This window comes from Aotus nancymaae, unplaced genomic scaffold, assembly GCF_030222135.1.
Source record: "Aotus nancymaae isolate 86718 unplaced genomic scaffold, 86718_ANA_hifiasm-v0.15.2.pri h1tg000018l, whole genome shotgun sequence".
Classification (NCBI taxonomy): Eukaryota; Metazoa; Chordata; class Mammalia; order Primates; family Aotidae; genus Aotus; species Aotus nancymaae.
The window spans coordinates 14,523,278-14,539,607 of NW_026988430.1; the positions used below are offsets into that span (position 1 = coordinate 14,523,278).

At 40.2% G+C, this 16,330-nt stretch overlaps 1 protein-coding gene across 1 annotated transcript in view; it reads right to left on the reverse strand.

Moving 5' to 3' along the window:
- Positions 1 to 16,330, reverse strand: part of DNAH9 (dynein axonemal heavy chain 9) — a 368,705-nt gene that overhangs the window by 134,696 nt on the left and 217,679 nt on the right. The window contains exons 46-48 of the mRNA XM_064378055.1: positions 11,883 to 12,025; positions 11,351 to 11,512; positions 10,922 to 11,155 (exon numbers count right to left, since the gene is read on the reverse strand). Of these exons, the coding sequence (XP_064234125.1) occupies positions 10,922 to 11,155; positions 11,351 to 11,512; positions 11,883 to 12,025 (539 nt within the window). The remainder of the gene's footprint in view (positions 1 to 10,921; positions 11,156 to 11,350; positions 11,513 to 11,882; positions 12,026 to 16,330) is intronic.

Here is a 16,330-nt window from a genome sequence, read left to right on the forward strand (position 1 = left end):
ATGGTCCAGGCCAGCTGAATTTCCCATCTAGCCCAGCCTCTGAAATCATATGTCACCTGGAGGCAGTAATAAAGTGATGGGAATATCAGCACCTGAGAAAATGTCTATTCTGCTTGTGAATTGGGAAGAGAAGAATAGTTTTCTATCTACATTCAGATCAGTAGAGTGATGTGATCCTTGGACCAGCAGCATCAGCATCACCTAGGAACTTGTTATAAGTGCAAACTCTGAAGCCTAAATCCAGATGTACTGAATCAGAGGTTCTGGGGGTGGCAATCTGCTTTAGCAGTGACTCTGATGCCCGTCTAGGTTTGAGAGTCACTGGCCTAGTGTAATGGCCTTTTCAGATGCAAAGGAAAGACACAGATCTATTTATTTCTAGAAAGTAAAGAAGCTATTTGTATTGGCAATACGGCCCATAAACTTTACATTCCAGAACGGCCTCCCGCCTCTCATTTTTCTGCAGTCTATTTCACGCAACAACCAAAGGTTACTTCAGAGCTCCTGGAACACGTCAAACAGATTCAAATGCTTTATGATGCAAAATGCACAGAGGAAAAAATACAACTGAGGCTTAGACGCTGCTGATAATTCCCTTTTCATGGCAGATCAAAAGAAAAGAAAAGGAAAGGGAAAAAAGAGAATGCTCTTTAATTTTGTGTATTCACAGAAATGGGAGACTTTGTGTTAACCTCAAACGGAGGCCTGCTCCCTAGAACTTGTCTTATATTCACAAGTGGGAAGGTTAATCCGTCTCCATCTCCTGTTGTTCAGCTGCACAGAGTTATTTCTACAGGGACAAAGATGCAATTGTAAATCAGAATGACTGAGCAGTGTAAACACTCCAGTCAGCAAACACACCAGTAACTTTTTGTTCCTTTTTAAATATTGGAAGATTTGAGAAAATTGAAGTGACTTTTTTTTTTTTTTTTTTGGTGGTTGTTTTGTTTTGTTGATTGCAGATACGGCTTATGACCTCAGGCCCAAGGTAAATAACCACCAGCACTGTGAATAGGAGCTTCGCAGCTTTTAAACCATGACATGGTGTGATGGGAAGGTCCCATCAGTTAGAACTAGGGCTCCCCCAACCAAGCTTCAGAGGAGATATAACTCAGGTTCATTGTATGGTTCTTCTGCAATAGAATGGGAAGTTGAAATGGTTACTTTAAATCTTTCTCTTCTCCCTTATTGAAAACACATCCCAGCTATGCTCTGGAGGTCTCCTTATTTAGACACACCCACACGTCGATGGGAAGGTTAAGAGGGAGCATGCTATAAATAAAAAAGAGACCCTTTTCTGCAGCTCTGCTGGTCCCCTGAATCGGTATCATGGTGGTAAATGGTGCTGACTGAGTAGGGTGACAATGCAGTGGTGGTGGGTGGCCATCCGTTCTTCAAGAACCAGGCTCATGATGCTAAAGGGAGCAGTCAGGCTTCCTATGATGTTTGTGCAGAGCACTAGTCAGCTTGGGCATAAAACTGAGAAGGAACTAGAAGGACTGAAAAGGAGTGTTTTCTCCACATTGCCTATGGGGGGTGAACTCTCTTTCCTCTGGCAGCTCTAGGATTTGGGGAAAGATGGGATAGCATCACTGGTTGCCAGAGGAGAAAAAGCCCAGGGCAATCAGCAGCAGTAAATACTCCAATGAGGGCTGGAGACTGCTATAGTTTGCAAATTTGACCCTCCAAACCTCATGTTGAAATCTGATCCCCTATGTTGGAGGTGGGGACAAGTAGAATATATTTGGGTCACGGGGGTGGATTCGTCATAAAGAGATGAATGCCCTTCCTGTGAGGGTGGGTGAGTGAGTTCTCACTTACTTCCCTTGAGAGCTGGTTATTTTAAAAAGCCTGGCGTCTCCCTCCCCTCTCTCTCTTGCCTCCTTTCTTGCCATGTGATATCTGCATACACCACCTCCACTTTTCCTTCCACCATGAAAAGCAGCAGCTTGAGGCCTTCATCAGATGCAGATGTTGGTGCCATGCTTTGTGTACAGCCTGCAGAACCATGAGCCAAATAAACCTCTTTTCTTTAAAAACTGCCCAGCCTTAGGTATTCCTTTGTAACATCATAAACTGGACTAAAACAGAAGCGTAGAGATATTTTCCTCTTTCTCTGTGTTCATGTAGTCATCCAACACTTTCTGATATGAGTTTGAATTTCAAAGAAGCTTTCCTTTTAGATACAGATGTGTCCTATTTATGCCTGTAAAGTTTGCCTGCCTAATAAATGTTCACCTTTATTCTGGTAACACAGTCTAAGTTTCCTTTGGAGAACTCCTCCTTCCAAATCCTTATAGCTTGGGTGGAGCTTATTCTGGCTGTCATTTGATCCTGACTTGGCCAATGAGAGTGAGAGTCTTCAACTATGGGAAAATCAAGATGTAAAGAATCTCATGCAAGTCTCTAGCTCCAGCTCTGTTCAAATTAAGCTCTATCTCTGACTTTTAAGTTATACAAACTGATTCATTTTTTTTTTTTTTTTTTTGAGATGGAGTCTCGCTCTGTCGCCAGGCTGGAGTTCAGTGGCGCGATTTTGGCTCACTGCAACCTTCGCCTCCCAGGACAAACCAATTTATTTATTTTGTTTTGTTGTTTTTCCTAAACCAACTTCAGTTGGATTTTCATTGGTTGCCATCAGAAAGGTCTTGGTAACTACATCATGTAAACTCAAGATTTTCTCTTTCCTCTCTCTACCTTCCTTCCCATCTTCCCTTTCTTTCTTTCATTTTTAGTTTTTTCTCACTAAATGAATTTGAGTTAGAACTTTTCACTTACAATCAAAAGAATTCTAAATACATCATCATGAATTATTAAACTGTCAACTTCAGGTAAGTTTGATGACCTGAGACTATTTGAAAACCCCAAGAGAAACTGAATTTAAGTTTCCAGATTGACAGATTGTGGATTAAGTCCTATATGCAGGCAACTGGCAATGGCTTTAGGTCTTTTATAAACATTTCTTCAATCCAACAACCCTCTCTTCCCTCATGACCTGAGTTAGATGTAGGAGCTGGGAGGACAGTGGCCTCTGAGCAGTGCCAGTGAGGGACAAGTGAATCCTAAGTCATGAAAGGGGAACCTGACAATACTAAGAGAAAGGATGCAATGACACCAGCTGTGAGGCTTCAGTTGACACTGACGCAAAAACAGAATATGCCACCTAAAGGTCCAGTAGGACCAGCACTTGTCACCAGAGCCAGTGAGAACTGGAGGAGTCCACCAGGACAGGATGTTTCATCACAAGCTGCCTTTGGAAACCCAAGCCCATCACAGAGAGAAAGAGGAAGAAAAGATCCTTCACAGGGAAAAGGCCTGTGGGATTTTTCACTCTGAACTGACTGTCCTCAAAGGCTAAGTTTTTAACTTGATGTGACTAAGTCACAATGCAATGCAAGATTAATATTAAGAGCTTTTTACTCTTAAATGAATAAGATGGATCCAGAGCTATGTTGAATTCAGCTATAGAAAAATAAAGCTACATTTATGATCAGCTCTAAGAATGAAATTATAAGTCTGAAGTTTATGAACTTTGACCAGGCATGGTGGCTTATGCCTATAATCCAGGTTCTTTGGGAGGCCCAGGCAGAAGGATCACCTGAGGCTAGGAGTTTGGGACCAGCCTGGCCAACATGGCAAGACCCCATCTCTACTAAAAACACAAAAATTAGCTGGGTGTGGTGGCATGGGCCTGTAGTCCTAGCTACTTTGGAGGATAAGCATGAGAATTGTTTGAACATGGGAGGCAGAGGTTGCAGTGAGCTGAGATCAGGCCACTGCACTCCATCCTGGGCGACAGAGCAAGACTCTGTCTCAAATATAAATAAATAAATAAGAAAATGAATAAATAAGTTTATTAACTTTATCATATAATTGCTAATTTTGTCACTACTGCAATTATCATTACTACTTCTAACATAATTATCATTGCTAAATAGATTTGTATTCTCTCTGAGCTAAGGCTCTAACATTCATTTAGCCTACTCCCACCAGATTCTGAGCATCAAAACTTCTCATAATCAAGTAGTAGGATACCAATACAAAATAACTCAAGTCTTTATCCTTATACCAATATTTTAATGGTATACTTTGGTCTTTTTATACCAAAAGAAGCAACTGCAGATTGAGTTTATTATAGAGTTAGGAACCATATATACCATTTTTTTAACAGAAGAAGAATTACTATAACCATCACTAAGTGTTTATGGAATGAAGACCATGTGCACAATATTGCCAAGAGTTATCCTCCACCCCCACTCTGAGTTTGCAGGTGATGTTGGGACTGTTCAGTGTTTATTTGCCTCTCCACCCATCATCTATTCACCTACCCATTTATTCACCCATTTGTAGAGTGCTTGCTACGTGTCAGTTCCTGATGATAAAAGATAAATGAATCCTGGTCTCTGCCCTTGAAGGACAAATAGCAGTATAGCTTGATATATGCAGGAGGAGAAACATAATTCAAGGAGGGAACCAGAGAGAAGGGAATGCAGAACTGCTCAAAGTTTAGAAAGGGCTTCTGGAGCAGGGAATGCAAAATGCTCAGGTCTTGGAAGTGATGACAAGGCAGGGGGCACAGGTAAAGATCAGAGATGTGAACTAGTTGTAGAGTTTTGGAGGCACTGCAAGAGTACTGTTGGACTCTAGGGTACAGTGTGGTAGAACCGACGAAGAAGATGAAGAAACAGGCAAGGGTGGTGCTGGTCTAGGGTGCTACCAGCATACAGTCTGGGAAACTAAACAGAACATTATTCATTCAGTAATTTATTCATTCAACAAATATTTAATGAGCTCCCACTCTGTTCAGGCACTGCTTTTTTTCTCTCGTTGCCTAGGCTGGAGTGCAATGGCACAATCTTGGCTCACTGTAACCTCTGCCTCCCAGGTTTAAGCGATTCTCCTGCCTCAGCCTCCTCAGTATATATAGGCAAGTATATATATATATATACACTCGCTGGGTATATATATATATATATATATATATATATATATATATATATACTTGCTGGGTATATATATATATACACACACACCCTGAGCTGGGATTATACGTGCCTGCCACCACACCCAGCTAATTTTTGTATTTTTAGTAGAGATGAGGTTTCACCATGTTGGCCAGGCTGGTCTGGAACTTCTCACCTCAGGTGATCCACCTGCCTTGGCCTCCCAAAGTGTTGGGATTCCAGGAATGAGCCACCGTGCCTGGCCTGGGCACTGTTTTAGGCACTTGGGATACATCAGTGGACAAAAATAACAAGAATCCCTGTTCTTGTAGACCTTGTATCCAACAGCTGGAGATAGAGAACAGAAAATAAATGTAACAAATAAGTAAACTACAAGATATGCTAGCTGGGGGTAAATGCTATGGGAAAATAGTAAAATAGAACAGAATCAGGGAACAAGAAGTGGTGAGGGGTTGTGCTTTAAAACGGAGTCATCAGGGTAGGAGTCACTGAGAAGGTGGCATTTGAGCAAAGAACTCAGCCATGAGGGTATTAGAGGGAAGACATTGCAGGCAGAGGGAATAGCGGATGCAAAGACCTGGCATGTCTGAGGAGTGATGAGGTGTTCTGGCTGGAGAGGGATGTCACAGGGATGGGGTACGTAGACTGGGAAGGAGCCGTGGAGGCCACTGGGATAAGAGCAATGGGGCACAGGTTTTGAGCAGAAGAGTGATATGGTCTGATTTATGTTTTCTTTTCTTTTTGAGATGTAGTCTCACTCTGTCACCCAAGCTGGAGTGCAATGGCATGGTCTCAGTTCACTACAATCTTCACCTCCTGGGTTCAAGCAATTCTCCTGCTTCAGCCTCCTGAGTAGCTGGGATTACAGGTGCATGTCACCATGTCTGGCTTCTTTTTCTATTTTTGTGGAGACAAAGTTTCACCATATTGTCCAGACTGGTCTTGAACTCCTGACCTTAGGTGATCCGCCTACCTCAGACTCCCAAAGTGCTGGGATTACAGGTGTGAGCCATTGCACCTGGCCTCTGATTCATGTTCTAAGTTGGCCACTCTGGCTGCTCAGCTGAGAACAGACGACAGAGGGGCAAGAGTAGAAGCAGATAAACTAGTTAGAAGGGTCTTGTGGCTCTGAAGGTAAATGATACCCGTGACTTGGCAGTAGTGTATTGAAGGGGGTGAGATGTGGTGGGATTCTGGGGATATTCTGAAGTCAGAGCCAATAGTGATGTTCAGATGGTTTGGGTGACAGTGTGAGAGTAAGAGGAGAGTAAGAAGAACTAAGGACGATCCCAAGGACTCTGACCTGCATGAGCAATATAGTTTGAATATACGTCCCTGAGAAATTTCATGTCAAATTGTAAAATGTTCGAGGTGGGGCCTGGTGGGAGGTGAGTGGAACACAGGGGCATATTTCTCATGAATAGTTTAGCACCATCCCCTTGGTACTGTCCTTGTGATAGTGAGTGAGTTCTTGTGAGGTGTGGTCATTTAAAAGTGTGTGGCACCTCCTCCCCAACTCTTGCTTTTACTTCCATTCTCACCATGTGAGATGCTTGGTCCCCCTTCGCCTTCCTCCATCAATACAAGCTCCCCGAGGCTTTCCCAGAAGCTGAGCAGATGCCAGTGCCATGCGTCCTGTATAGCCAACAGAACTGTGAGCCAATTAAACCTCTTTTTTTTATAAATTACCCAGCCTCGGGTATTTTATAGCAATGCCAGAATGGCCTAACATAATAGATGATGCGAGAGGCAGTGGATGAGTCTGGATTGAGAGTTTGGTTTGTTGAAATCATCCAGCTAAGAAGTGTCTAAATAAAGATGTTGAAAGTAGGGATCTGGCCGGGCATGGTGGCTCACACCTGTGATCTCAGCACTTTGGGAGACTGGGGCGGATGGATCATGAGGTCAAGAGATTGAGACCACCATGGCCAAGATGGTGAAACTCTGTCTCTATTAAAAATACAAAAATTACTTGGGCATGATGGCATGTGCCTGTAGTCCCAGCTACTTGGGAGGCTGAGGCAGGAGAATCGCTTGAACCTGGGAGGCAGAGGTTGCAGTGAGCTGAGATTGCGCCACTGTACTCCAGCCTAGGCAACAGAGCAAATAAAAAAAAAGTAAAAAAGAAAAAGAAAAAGTAGAGACTGAACAAGAGGACAGAATTGAGAGATATTAGAAAACACACAGAACTTACTAAAGTTTTATTTTATTTTATATTTAAATATATATAAAGATTTTATTACAGTTTAGATTCTGGGGTACATGTGTGTGAAGAACATGCAGGATTGTTGCATGGGTACCTACATGGCAATGTGGTTTGCTGCCTCCATCTCTGTCACCTATATCTGGCATTTCTCCCCATGTTATCCCTCCCCCTCACCGTCCTTCCCCCTAGTCCCCTGCCACAGACCCTAGTGTGTGATGCTCCCCTCCCTGTGTCCATGTGTTCTCATTGTTCAACAGAACTTACTAAATTTCAAATGTGGGAACTGAGGAAAGGGAAGATTCTAAAATTACCCCCCAGTTTCTGGCCTAGGGAACTGGATAGATAGAAGCATCATTCATTGAAGTAGAGAATATGAAATAAGAAAGTCATTTTTGGTGGTCTCAGATACTGAATCTGATGCCAATGAGGCAGGCAGTTAGCAGGGAATGAACATGATTACTTGCAGGTGGCTAAAAGCAATGCAGACAAGGCCAAACAGGTTAGCACCAGGACCCACCCCCTAGTAGAAAGGAACTGTTACAACAGGCTTAACAACACAAACAGATTGCAGACATCCTGCTTTAGGCACAGATAGGAATGTAACAAAGAAGAAAACGGCTGAAACTGGTTAAATCCAAGGTGGCCAAAAACCTGACCAGCTGTCAATCCTTGGCTTCATTACACCCCTATTACCATAAAATTTGTATGGGGAAACCTCCCCCGCCCGTCATGGAACTGACACCATGATAGTTCCAGATTAATCATATTTAGTCAAGAAAAGTGCTGATTCTGGGAATTGCCTGCCTATTTCCCAGAAAACCTCTCCCCTTATTACATAGAATATTTTGTGCCTTCATTATGTTTATCCATATAGTATGTGAGCCCTGACCATGCTGGGCGTGGCTTGTTTTTTTAGCATTGCCTCCATTCCTCTCTTGAGTGTGTGCATAAAGCTTCTGTACTATCACTTTGGTCTTGCTTTCAAATTCTTTTGTGTGGCAAAGACGAGAACCTGTACTGGCTCCGGGCAAGAACAGGACTTAAGAGGATTCTCCACTATGTGCAGCTAGAGCTGGAGTCACCTAATGGGATAGCCAGGCATCTCCTTGTTAAAGAGAAATCACCTAAAACAGTAACACAGAAATTTGCTTTCTACAGTGTCTGCTCAAAGACCCAGGCTCTATACAAAATAGAATACTGGGTTCTGCTCCACGAGAGGATCAGAGTATTTTTCCTATCCCTTACTCTCTGGCAACCATTCTTCACACAGATGGGCCAGCAACTCCCAGAGGATAAATAGAAGGGAGAACAGCACTGGTGGAGAATGTTGTAAGGGCATGGCAGGTGGGAGGAGAGGAAGGATAATGGGGAGGTGGAAGATGTTTTTAAAAATCTGGTAGTACAGTCTTCTGAGATTGTATCCTATGCTGTTTGCTACAGATTCAGAGATTGAAACAAACAAAGTGATCAGGAGAAAAGATGTTACCTTTCTACAGCAAAGGTAAACTCCTAAGACCTAGATTGGGATCTGTATAGCTTACCCTGACCTGAACTGGAATCCTAGGAAGGGGTTTTTGTTATCACACAAAGGGAAGGATGGGGTGTCACAGATAATTTGCACATGCCATTTGTTGGCAAACATTGAGTGTGAATTGATCTCCTGTTGCCTGAAGGTAAATAAAGAAAAAAAGGTCTTAGATAAAACTACAGAGCAAAGAATGGAATAGCATTGAGAAGAAGAAGGAGAAAGAGAAGGAGAAGGAGAAGAGGAAGAAGAAGAGGAAGAAGGAGGAGGAGGAAGTGAAAGAAGTGAGGAGGAGGAGGTGGAGGAGGAGGAGAGGAAGAAGAGGAGGAGAAGAGGGAGAAGAGAAGGAGGAGGAAGAAGAAGAAGAGGAGGAAGAGAGGAAGAAGAGGAGAAGAGGGAGAAGGTGGGGGAGGAGAAGGAGGAGGAAGAAGAAAGTTCTGAAAATGAACTATTACCGGACCTAGAAAAAACATGGAAGAACCTGTTCGGCATTATCAATTATCAGTAGGATGGTTTCTATGAAACTGTAGCAGAAAAACAGGCTGAAATAAAAAAAGCAATAGGATGCATTGAAAAAAGAAAAGGATAAAATACGAAAGGGTTGTTAGGAAATTAAAAATTCAATGGCATAATTAAAGTCTTCATTGCAAGCCTAAGAAGCAGAAGCAATATTACACACTATTAAATTAGTATTGGTGAGGATAAACTTGAAAAGCTCTCCTACAATGTAGAGAAAAAAGCCAACAGGATGAAAACAACACATGAGAACATAATAGATACAGGGCACTGGGACCCCATCCAACTGACTATTGCTCCCGGAGGAGAGACCAGATCTGACGAATGAAACCATGTAACAGAAGGAACACTTCCTGAGCAGAAGAAAGACTGTGTGTACAGATTGTGAGGGCTCACTGCATCCCACTAAATGAACTTAAATCCTTTAGGTACATTTAATAATTCTGAATCAAGAAACTGAAGTGGGGCAAACAAGCCAAAAGGAGAAAGTTCAATAGAACAATTCCAAAGGCAAAATGAAAGGCTCAGATAACTACAGAAACATGTGATGTCCAAGAATTAGGTGGATCCCGATTTTAGTTTAATTGTGCAAATTCATGAAATTTCATCACCTTAATGAGAAGCTGGCTCTGCTGCTGGGGAAGAGAAAATAGAAAGGGATCATCAAGGAGGCAGTATTTGATGGGCGTGAGCAGAGGCGAAACAGGGGCAAGAGTTGGCCCCAACTCCCAAGGGAAGATGAACAAATTGATTGAAATGAACTTGTTCCATTTGGAGGAGTAAACAGAAAAAAACAACAAGGACAGGATGACAGGGGCCTTTTTTCAATGGCCAACTACTTAGATAGAGATAGGCAACTACTTAGAGATGCATGAAATGAGACAGGATTTTTTCAAAAACTGAGGTTCCAATGGCTCTTTGACAAATGATAGAGTAAGACAAAACAAACAAAATTGGTAGAACTGTGCAGCGTTTCCCATTTCCTTTCACCATCTATTTCTTTTGGTTTTGAGGATGGAAGGGAAGTGAACTGGAAAGGAAAAGGAAGAAACTACAAAGAGAGGCTGAGCACAGTGGCTCACGGCTGTCATCTCAGCACTTTCGGAGGTCGAGGAGGGTGGAGCATGAGGTCAGGAGTTCGAGACCAGCCTGTCCAACATGATAAAACCCTGTCTCTACTAAAAATACAAAAATTATCTGGGTGTGGTGGTGGGCAACAGTAATCCCACCTACTCAGGAGGCTGAGGCAGGAGAATCGCTTGAACCTGGGAGGCAGAGGTTGCAGTGAGGTGAGACTGCGCTATTGCACTCCAGCCTGGGTGACAGAGCGAGACTCTGTCTCCAAAAAAAAAAAAAGAGGAAGAGGGAAGAGGTGCTTCAGGGGATTCCAGTATCAATGAGAGGGGGTGGATCAGATCTAAGTGGGGCATATGTCCTTCTGCTGGGGAACTCAGCCTGAACTTTTGGTACTGTTTCTGATGGTGAGGATACTGTTACTATGGACGAAGATAAACTTGAGAAGCTCTCCTACAACGTAGAGAAAAAAGCCAAAGAGATGAAAGCAACAAATGAAAATGTAATAGATACTATGACATGGGAGTCCCTGGAAAACAATAAATATTTTTCAGATCTTGATTGTGATCCCTCCAGTTCACTGGAAAGGGCTGCTTCTGCCCCCTCCAAGTCCCCTGCCAAGTCCCCATTGCTCACCTGGATGGAGGTGCTATGCAGCTTTAGGAGCCCATTCTCCAGCCGCTCTGTCTTGCACTTGAGCTCTTTTCTGTGCCTACGCAACAAGCTCTGGTAGAGTCTGATGAACTCCAGAAAGGACTTGGGAGTTGTGTAGTTGTAGCGCTGCTCATTGCTCAGATAAGATTGGGATGTCTGGTTGACACTTGTGTGCACAAAGGCCATGAACTTGCTAATCGACTGCTTTACTGTGGGCTAAAACCACAGAACAAGAAATGAAAAGATTATCTCATGTTGAAGATTGGAGGCAACTGCTCACCCCCTACCCATTCCTCCACTATGTGGAAACTTATGCTCCAAGCTTAATCTTTAACTCTGACATCTGGACATGGAATGCGTTGTACCCCCAGCTGGGAAGGACCTTTGGGAGAGTCTCCTTTTCCCTCTCACCTCGATGCCCTCTGTGTTCTGCAAGAAGCGGAGGCTGACAGACTCCAATGCCTGCTGAGGCCACTCATGGAACCAGTCAATGGCTGTGCAGTTCACAATGGCTGGGAATTTCCTGCTGCGGACTCTTAGCTTGTTCCCCACAGGGGAGAAACAGAGAGTCACCTGAGAAGTCAGAAGGGTGGGGAAAACCAGGAAGGCATCAGAGAAATACAGAGAGGCAGATATAGCCTTGGGTTCTCTAGCTCTCAGAAGATTGGGAAGCACATCCAACAGAGACAAAATTCTGTAAATGCTGGCCAGCTTCACTAGCCAAGAGATAAAAAATGCTGGGACTGCATGATCCACGAGGGATGCTGTTGCCTTTAAAACAGATGAGAAGAGCATCTTTGCAACTGTGCTCAGGTTGAGAAGGATGCTGCACACTCACCATCCACTCTAGACAATCAACAGGGACAGTTGTGCCTGAAGTATCAATGGAAACTCCCATGAATTATCTCTAGTCTCTGCTTGCCCATCAGTAAATGATCTTTACCTTCAGCTGTTGCCGGACGCGATCTATAAAGAACTTCCAACAGTTCTCTCTGTTATCAACCAGACCCTGGCTCTTGACTTCATTCCTCACATTGCTTATGATGTTTTCGACTTCATCATCAGAGTAGAGATCTGGGATCTCTGCTGGGAAAAAAAATGGAGCACAGATAGGGCAGCCTTGGCATCTTGCTAAATGATGCAATCAGACATGGAACGTTATACTACCTTGGGACACAGGTCACTGGTTTTTAGGCCATATTCCAGCTCTCTTGCTGGTGAAACTAGACAGACACAATGTCTACTCCAAAACCAGGGCAGAAGAATGAGTATGTTAGTGACTAGAACAGAGTGTAGGGCACCCTCTTGTCCTGGGGTAGACAGTTGGTAGCACAAGAGCCTTCAACTGTCTTTTCTTGTTTTGCTCAAAGCATTTGTGCCCTAACTACTGTATTTTTTGCTCCTTTTGAATTGTGTCCCCAAGAAGCTTAATATTTAGCAGAAAACATAGCTAATAGGATCAAAAACAGCTATAAGACCCCCAGTGAAAAGGGTCATAACAAACATACAGATAGGTCCATATATTTAACAAGAGCAAGCTATCACTGTTTATGAGAGAAAAAGAGGAAAAAGCAGAATGGCTTAATGGAATTTAGTACATGATAAGCATGATGACTTAAATCAATGGGGAGAAAATGAACTATTCAATATATGGTACTGCATTAGGAAAACTGGGATCTGAAAAAAATTATGGTTAGGTCTTGATCTTATACAGTATACTTGGGTAAATGCCAATGGGATCAATGATTTAAGATTTAACTATAAAAAAAGGCAGAAAAATGACAGAAAAAATAGGAGAAATAATCTCTGAGTGAGGAAGGATTTTTCTAACTCTAACTGAATCAACCTATGTTAAAAGAAAAATGAATCTCATGTATGCATAAAAATTGATAAATCTGACTGCATAAATATAAAAATATTTCATAATGAAAATATAGGCAAAGCATAGCAATGAAAGCAAAACACAAAGAACAAATTAAGAAAATATGTTAACTCAGATTAGAGTAAAATGACTAATCTTAATATGCAAAGAAATTTTCTACAGATAAAGAAAAAATCAGTAATTCAATACATAGATGGGGTGAAGGATATGAAAGGAAAGTTCATGGTGAAGGAAATAAAAATTTCTGTTGAATATGTAGATGCTTCACCTCACTTATAATAACAGAACTGTGTATCAAAACTATGCTTAGTTACTTTTTGTTTGTACAAATGAGGTTAACAAACATGGACAGTTGATGTCACTCATAATAAAAATGTATATTAAAACTACACCTTATTATCATTTTTTTTTACCAGATTGGTGAAAATCTGAAAGTTAGATGAAAACACTGTATTAATGAGGCAAAATGTGAAAGTAAAATTATATGCTCATTCTTCCTGATGAATAACAATTAAAAAATCCCAATTAAATACGTATAAATTAGTGTATGATGACCAAGTGTAAACCCTATCCTGGAAATGCAAGGATAAATACTAGAAAAAAACTATGAAAATAATTTACTACCTTAATAGATTAACAAAGTAAAACAATATGACATTGAAATAGATGCATAAGGTTTCCGAAAACTGTTAGCAAACTGAGAATAAATGAGATTTCTCTTTAATAATAGACATCACTCCCAAACCCAAAGCAAACATGCCTAATAGTAAAATACTAAAATATTCTTTTTCAAATCAAGAATAAGACAAACATGACTGCTATTGTATTTTCTATTCATCATTATATAGGAGGCCCTAGACTGTGCAGAAATTAAGAATAAGTTAAAATGTATAGGGATAGTTAAGGATGTAATAAAACTTTTATTGTTCAAAATCTAATTTTCTACATAGAAAATCTAAGAGAATATTCACATAAACAACCAGAACTCATAAGAGCATTTAACAACAAGCTTGCTGGCTACAAAATTAATATTGGAAATTAAATCACGTTTTTGTACCCTGCAAAAACAAATTGTTATTTGAAATGTTATCAACTAAAATACCAAAAAAAACCCCTCATAAAGCAAGTAATAAATATATAAAGGGATGTGCCAGGTCTTCATGTGAAAACTATAGCATACTATTGAAGGGAATAAATGAAACCATAAATAAATGGAGAGAAATATTGAGTTCATGGAGGGATGATGAGGTCACCACTTTCCCAAATATGCAATTTCAATAAGAAATCAAATGGGTTTCTTTCTCGATTCTGACAAATATTTCATAAACTTTATATGGAAGAGCAAAGGATTAAAAATGGCATTGTTGAGAAAGAACCAGAAAGAGTGATTTGTTCCACCAGAAATCAAGTCTCCTTATGAAGCTGTCTCAGTTAAAAACATGTGAAATTGATACTGGGGTGAATAAATAGAACAACAAGTAAAATACCTAGAAATAGATCCAGATATAAACAGGAAAATGATATTAAAAATCAGGAGGCAGACAAGGGGTGGACTAATTAATAAGTTATGTTAAGATAATTCAATACTGATATAAAATTATAATTAGATTGCTATATAAAAATAACTTCCAGGTGAATAAACACATACATAGGAAAAGTAAAACAGTGATAATTAAAAAATAAAATACAGGCAATTATTTTTATGGCACTGGGATAAAACAACATTTGTGAAACAGAGCACAAAAAGCACAGAAAAAAGCTATTAAAATATTAAAACTAAATTGGCACAATAAAAGTCAGATATAGACTTCAAAGATATTTACAGTCCATATAACGAACAAAAAATCTAAATATCCAAAATACATAAAGAACATGTGAAATTCATAAGAAAAATACAAAAAGCACAAGATTCAAAGAACAAACTATATAAATAGACAACTTATAGAAGAGAAGCAGTAAGGGTCAATAAACACTTGAAAAGATTCTCAGTGTCATCAGTGAAAAGGGAAAGGAAAACAATAGGATTTAATTTCATTCTCACTGGCAAAAATTAATATGTCAGATAAGCAAAGTATCGGTGAGGTTAGACAGAAACAGGTGGTCATGCACTACTGGTCAGAGACAAACTATATGACTACTATGGAAACAATTGCACTTTTTGGTAAGGTTGAAATGTACACATCAGATGAACTAGTAATATAGTATTGGGCACCTGTTGGAAAGAAACCCTTTCAGATGCTGAACAAAAGTTTCTATTTTGCATAATTATTCATAATTACACGGGTGTTTATCGCTTTCAGTAATGTCCAAGTTATTTTGTAAGGAAATAAAGGGAACATGTGAAAACCTTATATTTTATTCTTTTGAAAATTTTGTCTGGGAAAAGTTCTAGGATTATTGTTTGGTTGCCACTTCAGGTCAAAGAAAGTTAATTAAAAAATGTTCAGGATGGAGATAATGGGTTATGTTTGAAAGCAGAGAAGAGGGAGAGTCAGAAATTGAAAGAAAAGATGGGATAGAGTAAAATTCTAAGTTAGGAACTAGGGGTGGGCTACTAGCTCAGACGAAAAGTTGGCTTTGGAAAGGAGGAATGGTAATATTGGAGGAAAAGAGAAAATTGCATAATAATAATAATAGAGACAGACTGTGATGTATAAAGTAGCTGTGAGGCCCAAACTAAAGGACATCAGTTTTCTCAATGAAAAAGATGAGATTGACGGAGATAAGAATGAAGGAAGCCCTATAGCTAAAAAGTTAAAAACGCTGGATATGATATAAAGGTGAATGTTCACTCCAGAAAAGCAATGGGTATCAGAAAAGCAAAATTTTCCCATTTCTAGAACAAGTTTTTAGGTAGCTGTTGAAGTTATCTGGAACTGGAGCTCTTCTTTAAAACTGTCCATTTTTCACCAACATGATGCTTTTGTAAAAATTTTTAAAAGAGCTGTTCATACTCACATGCTTTTTCCTTCTGTAACTGACAGAAATGTTAGCATTATAGGAATGTTACAGATGAAAGAAGTCATTGGGACCATCTTACATCCCACTTTTTTATAAACTTTGGTAAGGTGCTCAGAGTAAGTAGTCTAGCAAATGATCAGCAATAATCAGAATGTGAGTAATTGTGATTGTATCAGCCATTGAAGCTGCTGCACTTTCTTGAATTGCTGTATTTGGAGGAAACTCATGCCAACTTTCCAACAAATTATGGCCTTCATGATTTAACAGCATTGACCCAGTTGCGAGTCTACTAAGAATTTCATACTAATTAGCTTTAGTCATTTAAAAGGTTGAAATAAAAAAATGAATTATCATGGAAGTGATCATTTACTGTTTTCTCTTAATTGTACCAACTTATTTAATTTCTATTCTTTGATAGTTAATAGCATGCATATAAAATTCTTGTACTATAATTTGTCAAAATCAAGATCTTACTAATAGAATGACTCATTTCAGCTGTTTTTGATAAAAATAGGGGTGAAAATAAACTGCTAATAAAATGATATTTA